This window comes from Gadus morhua, chromosome 22 (genome assembly GCF_902167405.1).
Source record: "Gadus morhua chromosome 22, gadMor3.0, whole genome shotgun sequence".
Lineage (NCBI taxonomy): Eukaryota > Metazoa > Chordata > Actinopteri > Gadiformes > Gadidae > Gadus > Gadus morhua.
The window spans coordinates 22,386,755-22,404,826 of NC_044069.1; the positions used below are offsets into that span (position 1 = coordinate 22,386,755).

The 18,072-nt window shown below is 41.6% G+C and overlaps 1 protein-coding gene and 1 pseudogene across 1 annotated transcript in view; one reads left to right on the forward strand and one right to left on the reverse strand.

Annotated features, from left to right (window-relative positions):
- Nucleotides 1-3,920: 3,920 nt before the first annotated feature.
- The window catches only part of tinagl1 (tubulointerstitial nephritis antigen-like 1), a 43,271-nt gene continuing 29,119 nt past the window's right edge, over nt 3,921-18,072 (forward strand). Inside the window, exons 1-2 of the mRNA XM_030347006.1 lie at nt 3,921-4,107; nt 17,147-17,460. Of these exons, the coding sequence (XP_030202866.1) occupies nt 17,154-17,460 (307 nt within the window). The 5' untranslated portion in view covers nt 3,921-4,107; nt 17,147-17,153. The remainder of the gene's footprint in view (nt 4,108-17,146; nt 17,461-18,072) is intronic.
- LOC115536422 (uncharacterized) lies at nt 9,221-9,336 on the reverse strand (annotated as a pseudogene).

Sequence of the window (18,072 nt, forward strand, 5' to 3'; positions counted from 1 at the left end):
GTGGTCTGAGGATCTCGTCACTGCTTTTTGCAGATGATGTGGTCCTCATTGGATCATCGGCCTGTGACCTTCAGCACTCACTGGATCGGCTGGCGGCCGAGTGTGAAGCGGCTGGGATGAGGATCAGCACCGCTAAATCTGAGGCCATGACTCTTAGCAGGAAACCGGTGGATTGCTTACTCCGGGTAGGAAATGAGTCCTTAGCCCAAGTGAAGGAGTTCAAGTACCTCGGGGTCTTGTTCGCGAGTGAGGGTACTATGGAGCGTGAGATTGGCCGGAGAATCGGAGCAGCGGATGAGGTATTGCGTTCGCTTTACCGCACCGTTGTGACGAAAAGAGAGCTGAGCCGCAAGGCAAAGCTCTCGATCTACCGGTCGATCTTCGTTCCTATCCTCACCTATGGTCATGAGGGCTGGGTGATGACCAGAGGTGGAAAGTAACGAATTACATTACTCGCGTTACTGTAATTGAGTAGCTTTTTTGTGTACTTTTTTAACTACTTTTTAAAATGTGTAATTTTACTTTTACTTAAGTACATTTTCTTTGGAGTAATGTACTTCGGTACATTTTACAGCACAAGCGTTACTGAGTAAAAAAAAATCTCACTGAAACAAAAAAAACGTGTTCTGGTAATGAATTATGGGATGTAAAAAACTGAACGTTGTGCCCCTGCGCGCCGGCAGCTCTAGCTCTGTTGTGTGCAGTGAGCACTGTGTGCTGTGTCACAATGACAATGGGAATTTGCCAGGTGGGCTTTCGATTTCCCAGGTGGGCTTTTGCACATCACAGTAGAGGCAGAAAACACTGATTGTAAAAAAGTAACTTTTTACTTTTACTCAAAGTACATTTTAAATTATTTACTTTTTACTTTTACTTGAGTAGATTTTTTGACCGGTAAATTTACTCGAGTACAATTTCAACAGAGTAACAGTACTTGTACTTGAGTAAAATATTTTAGTACTCTTTCCACCTCTGGTGATGACCGAAAGGACGAGATCGCGGGTACAAGCGGCCGAGATGAGTTTTCTCAGAAGGGTGGCTGGCGTCTCCCTTAGGGATAGGGTGAGAAGCTCAGCCATCCGTGAGGAACTCGGATTAGAGCCGCTGCTCCTTTACATATGCCGCTTTTCCACCGCACATGTAGCTCGACTCGACACGACACGACACGACACGACTCGACACGGTAGCAGCGCGGGTCCTTTTCCACCGCAAATAGTACCTCCGGGACGTGGGCGGGGTCGGCTGCGCGAAAGGGCCGTGACGTATTTTTGTACGCGACGCAAACAACACCTACGTAACCCACACATGGACAGAACCCACATAACAACAATGGAGAACATCGATGCGATGGTATTCGTGTTCGTATTATTAGCTGGCATGTTGAAGAAGTGGAATATGTTGGCTGCGGAGCTGCTATGGCTGTTACCAGCATGGGTGCCATGTCGCTCTCGTGACTTCGTCACACTCTCTGGCCAATCAGTGGCCGGCCGTCTGCCGACGTCACCTTTTAGCATCGGCTCAGCCGCTTGGAACCTAGAGCGAGGCGGTACTAGAAAAAGCAGCCACTTCAGGTACCAGATACCATGTTTTCGCGGTGGAAACGCAAAAAAGGCGAGCTGAGTCGAGTCGAGTCGAGTCGTGTCGAGCTGGTACCATGCAGTGGAAAAGCGGCATTAGAAAGGAGTCAGCTGAGGTGGTTCGGGCATCTGGTAAGGATGCCCACTGGGCGCCTTCCTTGGGAGGTGTTTCAGGCACGTCCAGTGGGGAGGAGACCTCGGGGAAGACCCAGGACTAGGTGGTGAGATTATATCTCAACACTGGCCTGGGAACGCCTCGGGTTCCCCCCGTCAGAGCTGGTCAATGTGGCCCGGGAAAGGGAAGTCTGGGGCCCCCTGCTTGAGCTGCTCCCCCCGCGACCCGACCCCGGATAAGCGGATGACGATGAGGATGAGGATGAGGACAAATATAAAGTAAAAACAAGTGTTATCTAGCGATCCGTTATCTGTATTATGTTAATTGGTGTTCGGCAACATAAGCGCGAATGGTTTTTGAAACCTGCTTTAAACACTCAGTTTACTAGCTAAATTATATTAAACAATTCAATACTATACAAATATAAAGTAAAAACAAGTGTTATCTAGCGATCCGTTATCTGTATTATGTTATTTCGTCTTTGGAAACATGAGCCGAATGTTTTTTGAAACCTGCCCGGCAACGGACAACCCAATCAAATCACTTGTCAAGCTGTCAACAACTGATGACGTAGGCCGGTACAATTTTCGCCCCCGGTACAATTTTAACGTGACAGCGCCTCAAGGCGCCAGGCTTGGCTAGGTTTGTCTCTCGGAGCTGTTACGATTTGCAACATTGCTCCTCGATTAAGTCTCTCTACTGTCACCCTGTGGTGACCCACCTAGCATTACGCTGGAATTGACAGATTATTCTGGCTTTGGTCACGGTTCGTAACCAGCATTTTTAATTTCCAATTTATACTATAATTGATCCGCAACCCCTATCGCTTATACGCTTTGCGTTTATTGAGAAGGTTTTGTGAGCTTGTGTAGACTTTTAGTCTACCGTCGCATACGGTCATGTCGTAAACTTGGTGTGTTCTCTGTAAAGTAAGAGCTTTTTCGCTGCGTTGATGTGCCGAATTAGCTGCTCTTTGTCGCTGTTTATTTCATGTAGGCTACACCGTCTTTGCTTTGCCTCATTGTGACATCCCAGCATTACGCTGGTATTAAGAGTTTATATTTTTATCACCTCTCGTCGGGAGCAGACATAAGAGGGGCCTTGCTGCTCGCCGCAGTTGGCGGCTTGGTTTTTTTCCTAGCTCCGCCCCCAGCGGCAGCGGACGTAGGAGAAGCTTTGTTCGTCTGCATCGCCTGTTTTTTATAGATTATATGAAATACGGGTTGAGTCAGATGTGCCCTGTGACCTAGGTCTTTATGACTGGGGTCCAGCAGTGGTACATTGATTGGGCTCCGCTCGCAGCTTCACCTTAGCCCATAAGGCGAAGCCTAGACCGCATAGCCTACATGAAATAGAACGATAGTTATTATAACTCTAGTTCTATGATGTAGGCTTAGCCTTCTAATTTCCCACCTGCTTTTCCCTCCAATTGTTGAAAGAATAGCATGAAGGATGAACAGCGCCGGGTTATATATCCGTTACCGGGGGGAATGTGGGTGGTGCCCACGTTGATTGGTGCAGAGCTGAAATTTTCAGGGGACAGGGACAGAAGACGAAGCCTAGACGGCTACACCTACAATCATAGACCTAGAGTTAGAAAAACATAAATCGTTTTCAGAAATATGCAACTAACCGAGTGGTTAGTGGTGTCCGTTGATGTTTCAAATCAAGTATCGTAGCGAAATACAGTTTTTGTCGCATTTTATTTTACTTTTTGTAAATCAGCCCTATTGCAGCCAAGGGAACAACACAGCAACCAAAGATCAACCCCTACTGCAGCCTAGTTCAACATTTTCAAAGCCCTGCAGTGTGGGCTAAAGGTGTAATGTTGTTTCTGACCACTAGAGGGCAGACAGCTGGGCTCCTCAGTCTTCAGTGTCGAGAGGAGAGAGAGAGATTATCCGGATTAAAGTTAACACATATGATACTAATGGCTAATTAATAAACCGCTCATGGAAAAGGAAAACCATAAAAAAACGTGAAACAATGGGTTCCGTAAGTGGTATGATGAGGCAGAATAAAAGAAAGTCAAATTTTTAAAACAGAGGATAATGGAAAAAAAACTGAAAATGGAGATGGATTATAATAATGCATAGAGAGAGAAAGGGGGGTGGGTAAAGAGAACATGTCAGAGTGAGGGCATTCCAGGCATGGAGTGGGCAAAGTGAGGCAGTGAACACAGGGACTGGGGGAGTGGTCTTGCTGGTGTATAAAGAGAGAAGGCAGGGAGAGAGGGGACAGAGCCAGTGAGCTAAACAGAGAGAGAAAATAAAGGGGCGGACTTTCTATCACATATACTTGAGAGAGAGAGAGAGAGAGAGTTCCAGAACAATCGTCAACTTGGGACAGAAGTGTTGATTCCGTGGGATTATAAACTAGCAAAATTGTTTTCTTCCGCTTGAAATTAAAGAAAAGGTAAGAATCTTTGAGAGTTTAAGAACTCACTCAATCACCGCCTACTCTCTAGGCCTGCCTGTCTCTATGGCAGGGTGGAGGCAGGTGCAACCTATGTGTCACTATATTACAGTACTTATACTTACTGTACTACAGTATTAATGCTCATACTAATACTTCATTCCAGATTTCTGTTACCACGAATAACTGCCTTCAATTGAACCTGGTCTATATCCAGTGTTGGAACTGTGTTTACTGTAGCCTGTAACCTACAGTTGCCTAATTGAAATTTGGAGTGCTGTAAAAAGTTGGTCAATATCGTCTTACTGGGAGTAGTGAGAAAATATGGCTGAGTATTATGACGACTGTATAGGAGTGAACTTTTAACAACTTGGAGCATGTACTAGTTCCATGAGTGGCACGAATTTGAAGCAGCTATAACTTTTGAAGAAGAGGGTATAACGGCAGAGGTATTTAGTATATCATCATGTTTACAGTTTCATGCATGAGGTTTTTGGTAAATGGGTGTAGATTTTCTTTTAAAATGAGAAGTAAGATAAGCTACCTCTCTGGACTGCCCTCTCTCAGCAGTAAAAGGTTTGTGAGACAGATAAACTGACTTTAATTTGTGTCTGACGTCTGCACCAGTGATTCAAAGTTCATTCTCTTGTGGCACTTTGGGTGAGTAGGCCTAATGGACTTTACAATGCTGTGAATGTTTCAGGGGAGAGAGAAAGGCAAGGAAATAAGGAGGGAGAATGGAAAGAAGGAGAGAGAAGAAGAGAAGAAGGAGAGAAAGAAAAGGACAGAAGGAGGGAGAAAGAAGGAAATATGGAGAGTGAAGGAGAGATGGAGCAAGAGGGAAAGAATCATTCTTCATATTAATTAGATTCTCAAGTACTCAAGAATCATGCCTTATTATTGGAACAGGTGGAACTCTTAGGAGAAGTCGTGTCTTATGCTTGTTTTGTGTACAAAGTGAGTGCAAGTCACATGCTATTTGTCAAACTGCATGTGGGAGTGTGTCTTTCTGTCTTTGTGGCCATCTGTCCATCTGTCGGTCTTTGTCTGTCTGTGTGGGTGTTTTGGGGAATGACTGTGTCTGCGTTCCTGCAATCGCGCCCAAACGTGTACTTGTCTGGTGTCTGACTCTATAAATGCACAGTAGATGGGCAGATAAGCGCTAGTTCCTCTGCCTCTCTGCTGCTTGCTTCAATATTGATAAAACGTATGTGTGGTTTCCTTTGTATACGATTAAAGGACATAAAACCACTTGCCAGTGTTGAATAAACGCTCCGTGGGCTTGAATCAAATGTGTTATTTTAATCTGGAAAAAACAATTATCTACACAATTATGTATTAAGAATTTATTGTAGTTGTCTTTTTTCATTTGTGTAATCCCCAATTCGATTTTTATTGTATTCTTCTAGATATCCCATTCTACTCTAGTGAAGGAGACAGATCCTCCTAGACCTTGTGGCCTCACACACACATTGCCCAAGTGGAGCAGAACTAAGTGGAAAGCTGTAGCGAGACTGGCTGAGCCTGCATGTTGCCGATTATTGGGAGCAGATACTCGAGGAGGACCTATTAGGGTTTCTTTAGGGGGGTCAACGGTGGGACCCCTCGTTCTTCAGCAGCTCATTGAACAGCCTGGCCTGGGTGCTTTATTGCACTGTTGCTCAATCGGCCACTACAGAACACTCCATGCTCTGGTGTCCAATATGAACGGGGAGGGGGTGGTGGCTGCTCCTTCCACCATATGCCATGAGTGTGTGTGTGTGTGTGTGTGTGTGTGTGTGTGTGTGTGTGTGTGTGTGTGTGTTCGTGAGGCTGTCTGTGCGTTATTTTCTATTGAAAAGCACAGGCACGCATTTCCACAGCTTCAGTCGTATCATAGTAATTGTTCTATGAGCCCTGATTGGAAAATGAATGACTGATGATGAGGCTGATTACATGGAAGCAGCCGGTCAAGCTATTCTATCCAGACCACAACAACTCTCTCTCTTTCACTCTCAATATATGTGTATACACACTACCGTTTAAAAGTTTGGGTTAAAAGTCACTGATATATTACTGGATGATTATGGTCTTACATATATTAAATATACACTGCCGTTCAAAGTTTTGGGTCACCCAGACAATTTCATGTTTCCAGGAAACAGTTTTCAGATGTGCTAACATAATTGCATTAGGGTTTTCTAATCATCAATTAGCCTTTTAACATGATTAGCTAAACAATATACCATTAGAACACAGGGGTGATGGCTGGAAATGGGCCTCTATATACCTATGTAGATATTCCATTAAAAATCACCTTTCGAGCTAGAATATTTATTTACCACATTAACAATGTCTAGACTGGATTTCTGATTAATTGAATGTTATCTACATGGAAAATGTGATTGTTGAAGATATTGTAATTGTTTTCCCTTTGTCAGTCCATTACTAAGGGCAGGCTCGTAAAGGCCAACCAGCCCACCGGAGCGCTCTAAGTGTTGATAGAAACATTGTCAATACAGCTGTCCGAAACATACTCGCTGCATGCTTGTGTTTGTAGCCTTCCTATCTGTCCTCATTTGCTTCTGTTTCCCCCCTAAATCTCCTATCTCCTGAGTCTTCTCTTTTTGGTTTGTCTGTTTGTTTGTTTGTTCGATACACTTTTTCTTTCTTTTTTTCCTTCTCTCTTTCTTTCTTTCTCTCTCTCCATCCATTATCTCACACATGTGTGTTAAAGACTTGTGTATTTCTGAAGTCAATAAGCCGCCAGTGGGGTTAGAGGTGGTGGCGTATGTTTGAAGCAGAGCTGGGTAGCTGGTTGGGTTTCCTCAACCAATTGCGTGTATATGAATAGCTGGGACTGCAGGAAGTCTCTTTGTTACTCTAGCCATGATAGTCATCACGTCCAGTGTGATAATGTCATCCAAAGGTTAAGCCTAGCCACACATGTCCTTCTTAGATAAACAAAAATGTAGCACACTTGATAATGGCTCACGTACAATGGTTATCATTAGGGGTGGGAAAAATAATCGATTCTTCGATGCATCGCGATTCTCGCTAGAACGATTCTGTCTTGATGCAGATAAATTAATAATCATTGCCTGCTGCAACATTCTGTTCACCAGAGTGGGATAATTTTTGTGATTTTTAAATTATTGAATTTATCTTCAGTGTGTATTGGCCAATCTGATTTGTCTTGACACGATTGCGATTCAGCCAACGCATAGCATGTGAGCAAACTCAAGACACAAGAACTCCTTCTAATTCAAGAGCAGCTTTTCCTTTAATGACATAGAAAAGAAAGATTAGAAAGAAAATAAAACTGAAACTTATTTTTTGCATGCTTCCATAGCAAGCTGCATTGATTATTACATTGTTCATAGAAAGTCATATTTGTGACAAAAGCTTTCTCTCTTATGAAATATTAGATAAGTTAATTCATCTGTTGATGTCTTTAATGATCATCACAAAAGTAGGAAAGGATTAGCAAACTCTGAGTAGCAAACCCAGATGTATATATATATTTGTGAAAATCACGCATGGAAATGTACATAAAAAAAATTGTTGCGTCGAGATGCATCGAGATGCATCGATAATCGCTTCAGAATCGAATCGTTGACCTCATAATCGGAATCGAATCGAATCGTGAGGTGCCAAGAGATTCCCACCCCTAGTTATCATATTGGAACTAACACCACACTGTTCATGTAATCGTAAATAAAACAAAATTAAATACAAATTAAAACAAATTCTTTACATGATAAACAAAACCAGGAAGTCAGGTGAGTTATGACAATTGTTGTGGTCCCTTTATGGAACCCGAAACGCATACAGGTCTGAGACGAGACGGGCTGCAAGGTCCTGTGTTCACCATTCTGTTAATCTGGGAGGTGAGGTTGAGTTTATATTATTTCAACTGGTTAAAAGAGATAGGAAACCGAAAGTGAATGGTTCATGTTAGGTCCTTTCTGCCAGCTCGGTTGGAACTGCAATCCAAGTGTGTTGAGCGTTAATGTGTGAGGTCTGTTTGCATGTGTTGGTTAGCTGTACCAACAAATTGCTGCGCACATAATATAATTACAATTTGCCTATAATGTTACAACGTATAACATTTTGGTTCACCTATTACGTATTGAAAGCATAGCAATGCAAGCATAATAATTTTCTCCTTACCTTATGAAGCAATCATAATAATGTTCTCCCTAGTGAGCATTTGATTGCATTATAAAATGAGTCAATTTATGGGTAACAGGGGTAATTGTTCAATCGAAAGTGTAGTATTCTACATTCAATAGCCTTTACTGTTATTCAGGGCTCAAATTGCATTGACATTTTTTAAATGCATGGCAAATACTATTGGTTAGTTGAAAATAATATCAAACAGCTTCTTCTGAAACTGAAAGTTTTGTTCATTTACAGAAGGACCTTAGTGAAATGAACTAAGTGTAACAACAGCTAAGGCAGCAACCTACCTAACTATAGTGAACTAAAGCAGAGGCTTTTGAGGGGGAGAGGGAGAAGGGGGGGGCGGGTGCGATGGCAAGATAAGATGGATTGTACATTGGCTACCTGACGAGTTTAAGATGTTTTTTTATTTTAATATGTAACCAGAAAAATAAGTAATTGAGATTAAAAAAATCTTCTTTTCAAGTGTCTTGGCCAAGACAGGCAGCAGTAGCCTACAGTCACAAATAGTCTACACACAAAACATTAATAATAACAATGGATTGAATATATATAGCGCTTTTCTAGACACTCAAAGACGCTTTACAGTGAAGGGGGGACCTCAGTAACCACCACCAGTGTGTAGCACCCACTTGGGTGACGCACGGCAGCCAATCTGCACCAGAACGCTCACCACACACCAGCTTGAGATGGAGAGTTAGGGAATTAATGAGTCAGCCAATCATACAGGAGGATGATTAGGGGGCCAGGACACCGGGGAAACCCCTACTCTTTGCAATAAGTGCCCTGGGATCTTTTATGACCTCAGTGATTCAGGACCTCGTTTTTACGTCTCCTTCGAAGGCGACGCCTTCCGCAGCACAGTGTCCCCGTCACTGCACTGGGGCATCGGGATTGGTATTAAGGCCAGAGGGAAGAGTTCTACCTATTGGCCACCAACCGACACCACTTACAGCACCTGGTATTCCCAGGCGGTCACCCATCCAAGAACTAACCAGGCCAGACCATGCTTAGCTTCCAAGATCAGACGAGATTGGGCGTGTCAATGGTGGTAAGGCCTTTGTAGAAAAATAAAACAATTAAAGCAATCAGCAGGGGGGAGGGGGGATGTCAATATCGCAAGACATTTTGGGTGGCTCAAGGAGAAGGCTACCTGACTTGAGAGTTTAAGATGTTTTTTAATTTCAATATTTAACCAGAAAAATACGTATTTGAGATAAGAAATCGCCTTTTCAAGTTTCCTGTCCAAGACAGGCAGCAGTAGCCTACAGTCACAAATAGCCTGCACAGAAAACATTATAAAAATTAAACAACTAAAATAGTCATCAACAGGGGGGAGGGGGGATATCAATATCTCAAGACATTTCGGGAGGCTCAAGGAGGACAGTAGGGATGTAACGGTTACCGGTGTTTATGGTAAACCCCTCTAAAAAGTCGAAAATAGCAATTACCGTTTTCATTTCAAATAAAAGTATTATCTCGTTGGATTACCACGGTGTGGAATCTGTGTTTAATCATTCACAGCTTCATCCCAGTCTGCCGAAATTGTCGGGCAGGCGCACTGTGTAGCCTACAACCTGCGTTTAAACTTTCTTGAAGTCTGAATCATGGCGGAAGGAGGAGACGACAGCGCTCAGGACATCTATCAGCCCTCTAAGAGGACTAACTCTGAAGTATGGACATATTTTGGGTATTATAAGAATGCCGAGGGACAGTTGATTGAAGACAGTTATCCTGTCTGCAGAACGTGCAGGAAAATAGTTTTTGCTAAAGGCAGCAATCTCATCTCCGTGACCATCACCCACAAATTTATAGCCAATGCAAGGTAAGTTAACGTTAACGTTTTAGCTGAAATTCATTGCATGGAGATAAGTTGAGGGAGAAAGCAAGGATCCGTCTGACTAACTTATTAACTCGTCAATAAAGTAAACAGTAATCTATGTGCAGCGCCCTACCCCAGCGTATGTATTTAGAATGCATCCAGAAGCTAATATTCTAAGCTAATCAGCTAAACTTTCATTCACAATGAGACAGTGAAACTGTGAAAACATTATTCTTATAGCATTATTTAGCGCTAGTTGAAGGCATAAAAAATGCCATGAACTTTGTTTGCTGAACAATTTTATTTGACAGTGACTACGGTATTTAACCATATATCATTAAATGGATGTTGGAATCAACCGAATACGAGCTAGCAGCTAGATCAGCTGAATGGCGCAAGCAGATTTGTTTACCTAGGACAACGGTCAGCACTAATAAGGAAAGGAAATGGCATTATTTTAATCAGCAATGCCATAAGCATTTGCTGAAATGAATAACATTGTACCAGAAGCATTCTTTCTAGAACCCACATTTTCCTTCAGTGTCGGAGTGTGGCATTAATCGGGACACTTTTTCCCAACAAGGCAGCAAAGACGTTCAGTTCGAGCCACCCCAGAAAATTCAGTGAAGGAGGAAGTCAAGGTCTACAATTCTCTGCCATCCATTCCAACTGACGGAGATCCACTGGTGCGGTTGAGGGGCCGTGCATAAGAGCTGGCTCATCTTGCCAGGATTGCAAGAAAGCTTTCTTTATCCCAGCAACCAGTGTTCCATCTGAGAGACTATACAGTGCCAGCGGGTACATTGATTCGCCTCTTAGATCACACTTTAAACCAAACAAAGTAAATATGTTGACATTTTTTCCGTTTTTTTCAGTCGATTCTCAAGTGAATAGAGATGCATACATACATGATGCTTGATCAGCAGCATCTTATTCGTTGATGGAGAGAATAGGAATACATCAGTTCTGTTCTGTTGATTTGTTTACATATTTATTTATTTTGTTTTTATGTCATCAACACTTGTTTATAGCAGCTATTATTATTTTAAATGCATAATGCCCTTTTGTCTTATTTTTTTAAGGTTTACTTAAAAGTGTTCATGTGAACAGTTTTACATTTAAATTTTGATAATGAAGAAAAAATATATACAATAAGTGGTGTATCTTTGATTTGATTACATTTTGTTCTTTATGTCTTAGCTTGAATGTTTGGATTTGTAATTTAAAACTGCACGACTGTAAATGTTCCTGACAAATAAACTGTTTACATGCTGAACACTTGGTCCTTTGATGTTAAAAGTTGCACTTTTGATAAGGTTTTGCCTATATTTTTTAAATATAATAAACACTGTTACACTTTTAAAACTATTTCTGTTTATGTACAAATCTGCTTTAGCCTTTTGTACAATTTACAATTAGGGCATTTAGCAGACGCTTTTATCCAAAGCGACTTACATCGTACACACATTGAGTGCTCCACCTTTTCGGCACAAGGGTGCCGAAAAGGTGGAACTACACATGCCGTCCGTTAATTGGTCGACAGAATCGGCCTCACGGAATCACTTAAATTGTCTGCGATATGCCAACGGAATTCGCTTCAATGCAAGTTAATGGCTCTCCTATTCCGACCGTAGCACACACACAGATCCCCGTTTCAACGACTGAGTCAACCTGGTCTCACAGGGATCCGTAAAATGACCATATGTATAGATTAGTGCTGTCTGTTTAACGCGTTATTAACGGCGGTAACCAATTTTAACGGCATACATTTTTTTACCGCACGATTAACGCTCTTTTGGCTTTGCAAACGTAGTTTTTTCACCTGCTGTCTAGCAACAACTAGTCACGTTAGAAAAACTACAACACCTTAAAGGATCTAGCTACACCGGAAACAAAACAACACGTACGCCGCACAAACTTGTTTGAGCAAGCAAGGATACGGAGTGGGTGAAAAACTCTTTAAAAGTGTGTATTTGTGTGTCACTCTGTTCGAGCCTGCACTAGAGTTCAATATTGTCATTCGCTGTTACGTCTTTCTGACCAATCGCAGTTCAAGGCCCACCTGGTCGGTACCACTTCAGGAGGGGCCGCTCAGTAAAGGCCCATTCACACCCTACGGTAAATACGGATACGGACCGTTTCGTCTGGTCCCGGAGGTGTTTCGTCCGTCAATGGGTCCGTCGCCTCTGAGCTTACGAATCCGGAGTGCTCCGGGAGAAACTGAGCAATACCACCGGAAATCGAGGCGGCAGTATAGAGTCAAAAATCAGACCATTTGCGAAAGTAGTATAATATCTAATATGTATATATATATATTGTATTTAACGTTTTATACTTAAATTATAATATATACCTGACCTTTTTATTTTATTGTTCCCCTGCTTTGGCAATGAGTTGTAACTGGTCATTTAACAACATTTTGAGGAGATAATCTGCGGGTTGGTGAGGGGTGTCACATGCCACCGCACACTTTTTTTTGCCGATTTGGGATGACACAAAGCAAAATCAAAATCATGTCATGTTTGCGATTGTCAATGCCGTTCATTTGTGAAACGACAGTCACTGCCCTCTAGAGGATTTATCACGTAACATCCATAACAACGCTGAAACCAGACGGAGGTATGAAGGGTAGTTCCGGAGACAACGTTTGGGGCGACGGACGAATTTCGTCCGGATCCGGAGGCATGAATCAGCCTTTACTCCCCTCTAGACAAAATCGACTTGGTTGCGACGTTGACAGTTGTTGCGGCTGGTTTGTTGCGTGAGTGAGAGGTTGCGGGCGCACAGCTCAGGCTGCCGGACGGCGCTGCAAGGAACTTTTTTAAACACAATATTGTTATCCCACAGTAATCAGCCCGACAGCCCCGTGTGTAGAGCTGTGTTGAAAAAATCGATTTTCCGATTTTTAATCGATTCGCATATTAATGACCGATTATCGATTCGTACATGCAAAGATCGATTTTTTTAATTTAATTTAAAAAAAAAAGTTTTGTTTTTTTTCGAATTTTATAAGTTAAAAATTTATATTTTATATATTCATGGAAAATATTCATGGGATTCCCCTGAACACTTAGGGTGCTGCATATTCTTGAAAACAAATCTTGAGTGTGGTTTTAGAACAGATTTGAACATGCTCATATAGACGCCATTCAGTGCTTTTACAGTTTAAAATGTTCTGTTCTTATGTTCGCACTTTAAAGAAAAATGCTCAACGTTTACATTTTATACTTCCAGTTTCAGTACTTCTCAGTTTATTAAGTGTGAGCAGTTTTAAAATAAAAATTGGATCGAATCGGATGGAATCTGAGAAAATCGGAAAAAATCGATTCTGAAACTTAAAAATCGGAATCGAATCGATTCTCGAAACCCACCTCTACCCGTGTGTAGGCGTTATTCGATAGCCTGGTAATGTGTATAAGCCTACGTACAGTAGGAATATCCATACTGGTTTAAATAATAAATGTTATAGTATTTCCCATCTTTGCTGAGCAAGAGTTTTTTTCGAAAGTTCAGTGATTGAAACAAATAAAAGCCTGGGCTATTGAAGTTTTACGGTAGGCCTACCACTGTCATGCACCCGATGTAAAGTGGACCGGGTTGAATTCATTGCGGGTCTCTCTTCGTGTATCCATCTTACCAAATATATTTTATTACTGTCCTTCTTAACACTCTCTGATCTCACTAAAAGGCTAGCAGCACGAAATCAAGGGATATTTAGAAGAGAAAAGAATGGAGCAGAGATGTTTGAACTCATGAAGTCGTTTGCAACGTGAACAGTGCATACATTGTGTACATTAAAGGCATATTGTACGGGATCCAGTAATATGCACTTTTTAATATGTTGTTGAAATTGGTTTTTACATCCTGACAGCAATAAATAACTTATGGGCAATGAAAAAGAAGCGAAAAAAAAACGAATTCTGTATCTGCTAAAAACCTGTTAAAATGCTTACCAATCGGAGACACTGTGCCCGGATCTAAAGAACCAATCACAAGCCTGCACGTTCTCTCCCCTCTGTGTACGAGACTGAGCCGGCCTGAGCGCGTTCACGGAGGGCAAAGAAAGCGTTGTTGTCATAGTACTAGTTCATGACAGTGGACTAGACCTAGTGAGCCTACAACGTTTACACAATGGAAGAGAAACAACTGAAGTTACCACTGCCACCGTTACTTGCCCCGGTTCATCCTTTTAAAAAGGCAAGAAAAAGAAAGACAGAAACTGAAAAGGCAGCAACAAAAAAGAAGTTGGAGACTGCTCGAGGAAAAACGAGAATAAATATTGGATTAGCTTTTCAGCGATGGCGACAGCTGAGGGAGTTGAATGGCCTGAAAAGTGACGCAATGGTTGCCGTTGAAGTAAGCCGTAAGCAGCAGCCGCGCTCGTGCGCGGCTCTGTGTCGAGGGGTGGGGGCAGGGAGTCCTGAAGGGTGGGGGAGGAGTTAAACGGAACTCCGAAGAGAAGCTAATTTCAAATCATGCTAGCTCTCTCACATCGTACAGTATAGCTTTAATGTTCTTCATCACAGCGTCCCGCTCCTCACAGGAATCTAGAATAAATAGGTTCAGGGGTTTGTTCAGAATATTGTGCATATAACATGAACATGTATTAAATGCAGGATATATGCGTGGATGTTACAGAAAATGATATAATGGCCCTAGGTCGTAAAGAATTGGGTGGAAGTGGGCGGTCGATGGCAACCACCATAGGATTGTTGTTTTGACAAATCCGTTCCCCCTTCTGAAGAAAATAATCTGGTTTAATATTGAATCAATTATACCTTTATATATAAAAATACAATTATTCAGTTACATTATAAGTAGACCATGTAGCAATTATCGTTATAACAAGATCTGTATCAGACCATTGACAATTCACTTCCACCAATCCAATCAAGAGGGCTGTAACACCAACTAACATGGTTTACTTTTTCTATTAGGAATGTGGTTCAGGTGTAAACAGACCAAATTTAAATATTTATAATATAAAAAACTAGCCTACACGTAGGCCTACAGCATATCATACATTTGACATGTGGAGTTTGACTATTATGTATAAGGCTATAGGATGAATTTGGTAACAATGAAGCCTCTGCTGGCCCACAACTAGATCGTCTCGTTGTCTCGTTATACGCTTTATAAGTTAATTACATTGAAATTATTATAACCATGTAGCCTTTATTTTCTTGGCGTTATCATTACATCCTTTCTCGTTACATCGATATAAATTATTGATATAACGAGATCTGTATCTGACCATTGACCACTTTTGTTGCTTCGATGAGGTCTGGTGGTCTCCGTATATAATAAATGAAGAAATATAAATATGTATGTATGTTTGTGCATATATATATATATATATATATATATATATATATATATATATATATATATATATATATACATATGTATTTATATATATATTTATTTATTATATACGGAGACCACCAGACCTCCTCGAAGCAACAAAATAAATAATAATTAATTAATAATAAATATAAATACCTATGTATTAATATGTATGTGTATGTATATATATATATGCATTGCATACATACATATATGTATATATATATATATATATATATATATATATATATATATATATATATATATATATGTATATATATATATATACACATACATATTTATATATATGAATTTATTTCACAATACATATTTATTTATTTATTATGTCCGGAAACCACCAGACCTCCTCGAAGCAACGAAAATGGTCTATTAAATTCAAGATGGGTGCATTGGCAAGAACGGGGATATAGTGCCATACCGTCAATATGTATTTCATCTATATATATAATATATATATATTTATACAACAGGGGACCTAAATCCAGCGATCTGATTGGTTCCCAACTGTTGTATAATGAGCGTATACATAACTGCTATGACGCCCGATCATTTTGTGAAAGTTTGCATATCACTCCGCGCCTGGAAGTAGAAACAGTTACAAAGTAAAACATATGTTGGATGATGGAGAGGATGTAAATGTTGTTACTCCGGGAATGAGCAAGGCGATGGAGAGACTAACGAAAGCTTAGGCACACGGCGAGTGAACTGCTCCATAGGATAAATTGCCGGCGAACCGCTCTATCGGAGCCTTCTCTCGGAGGGACGCTAAAGTGTGTTGCATAGCGACCGTCGATGCATAGCGGCAGCCAGGAGGGACTACTTTTTTGTTTTCTTTAATAAAACGGCTACTTGGTTTCTTTTTAAATGTAGTGTGTCTATGACTTTCGTTTCGCCATAACAGTAACCGTTGTATAAAAGCAATAGATCACTTCAGTCAGTGGCATGTGCTCATTATACCACTGTGGAGGGGGTCGCCGGCCCTCCGCTGCGCGTCAGGGCCGGACAACGCCCCTTAACAGTGGTATAATGAGCACATACCACAGCCTGGCGTGATCTATTGGTTAAATATATATATATATGGTAATTTCACGGATCCCTGTGAGACGAGGTTGACTCGGCTGTTGAAACGGGGATCTGTGTGTGTGCTACGGTCGGAATAGGAGAGCCATTAACTTGCATTGAAGCGAATTCCGTTGGCATATCGCAGACAATTTAAGTGATTCCGTGAGGCCACCATGGATTTTGAGTTAAGTGCCCATGGTCGACTCGGTCGTTGAGAAGGGGATTTGTGTGTGTGCAACGGAATATGAGTGACACTAACTTGCATTGGATCAAAATCCGCGGCCATATCACGGAAATTGGCGTGTTTCCGTGAGGATTCCCGGGATTTTGTGTTAAGCGTCCGTGGTCATTGCACGGATTCCTGTGAGACCAGCCTACCCACACCTAACCGTATCGCACCATACTGCAACGGCTGCTGGTAAGACTGCGTGAGCTGCAGGCTGCTTGGCACATGCGAAGGAGCAACTTGTCCAAAAGGCCTGCTATTGTAGTACTAAGATATCCACATAGGTATAGGCCTACAGAGGCCCATTTAGATCCATCACTGTGTTCTAATTCATCCATTGACTTTTATCCAAAAAAGTAAACTGTAAAAACCTTATTTTTCTGCAATCCTTTGGACAGATAAAGCATGAAGCTCATCTTGTTGATGGTGTCCACGCTGCTCCTGCTGGTCGGAGAGGGTAGTGCAGATCGCATCCTCTCCAGCAAGAGGGTGAAGAGGGACCTGACCAGCCCCCTGCACCGTGGGGGCATAAGGGACCCGTTTGGCTCCTACTGCCAGAGGAGGGGGGGCTGCTGTCCAGGCCGAGACGACCTGTGCACCGTGCCCTACCTTGACACCATCTGCTACTGCGACCTGTTCTGCAACCGCACCGTGTCAGACTGCTGCCCTGACTTCTGGGGACATTGCCTGGGCATCGAACCCCCCTTCATCGGTTAGTTCATTGTTACAACCCTTTCATTCAATATTTGTCATATTCTTTCGATTTTTCCCGCCATTTCAAATTTAGTTAAAAAAACTAAGGCTCTGTTCAGAAAGTCAAATCGCCTTACCTATGGAAGCATATATGTAGCAAAATTCAAATGGCAATGCAATTTGCAATTTCCAATTCAATAAGTCAGTGCATTATGCAATTGACAATTCATTATTCAATTGAATAATGTAATTTGAAAATATGTTATTCAAAGTGTGTTTTAATATGCAAAGTGACAATGAAATCGTCAATTCAATTTGAAAAAGTTATAATAATAAAAGTAGAATTAACATTTTTTGAGAGCCTTTATTCAAATGGAAAAGCTGTTTAACGGTGACTTATTATACAACCAGGGGTGAGGGTGATTAGCCATTACAAGCTGTTTTGAAAATCAGCCTCTTCTGACATCACAAGTGGGCGTGACCATCTTGATGTATGATTTGCTACAGTCCACTGGGTAGGCTGGTACAGTGATCTATCCAGCACACGTCTAGGTGGACACGCCCACTTTTGATGTCAGAAGAGGCAGATTTTCATCTAGCGGACATGTTATCAAACACTGGGGGTTTACTT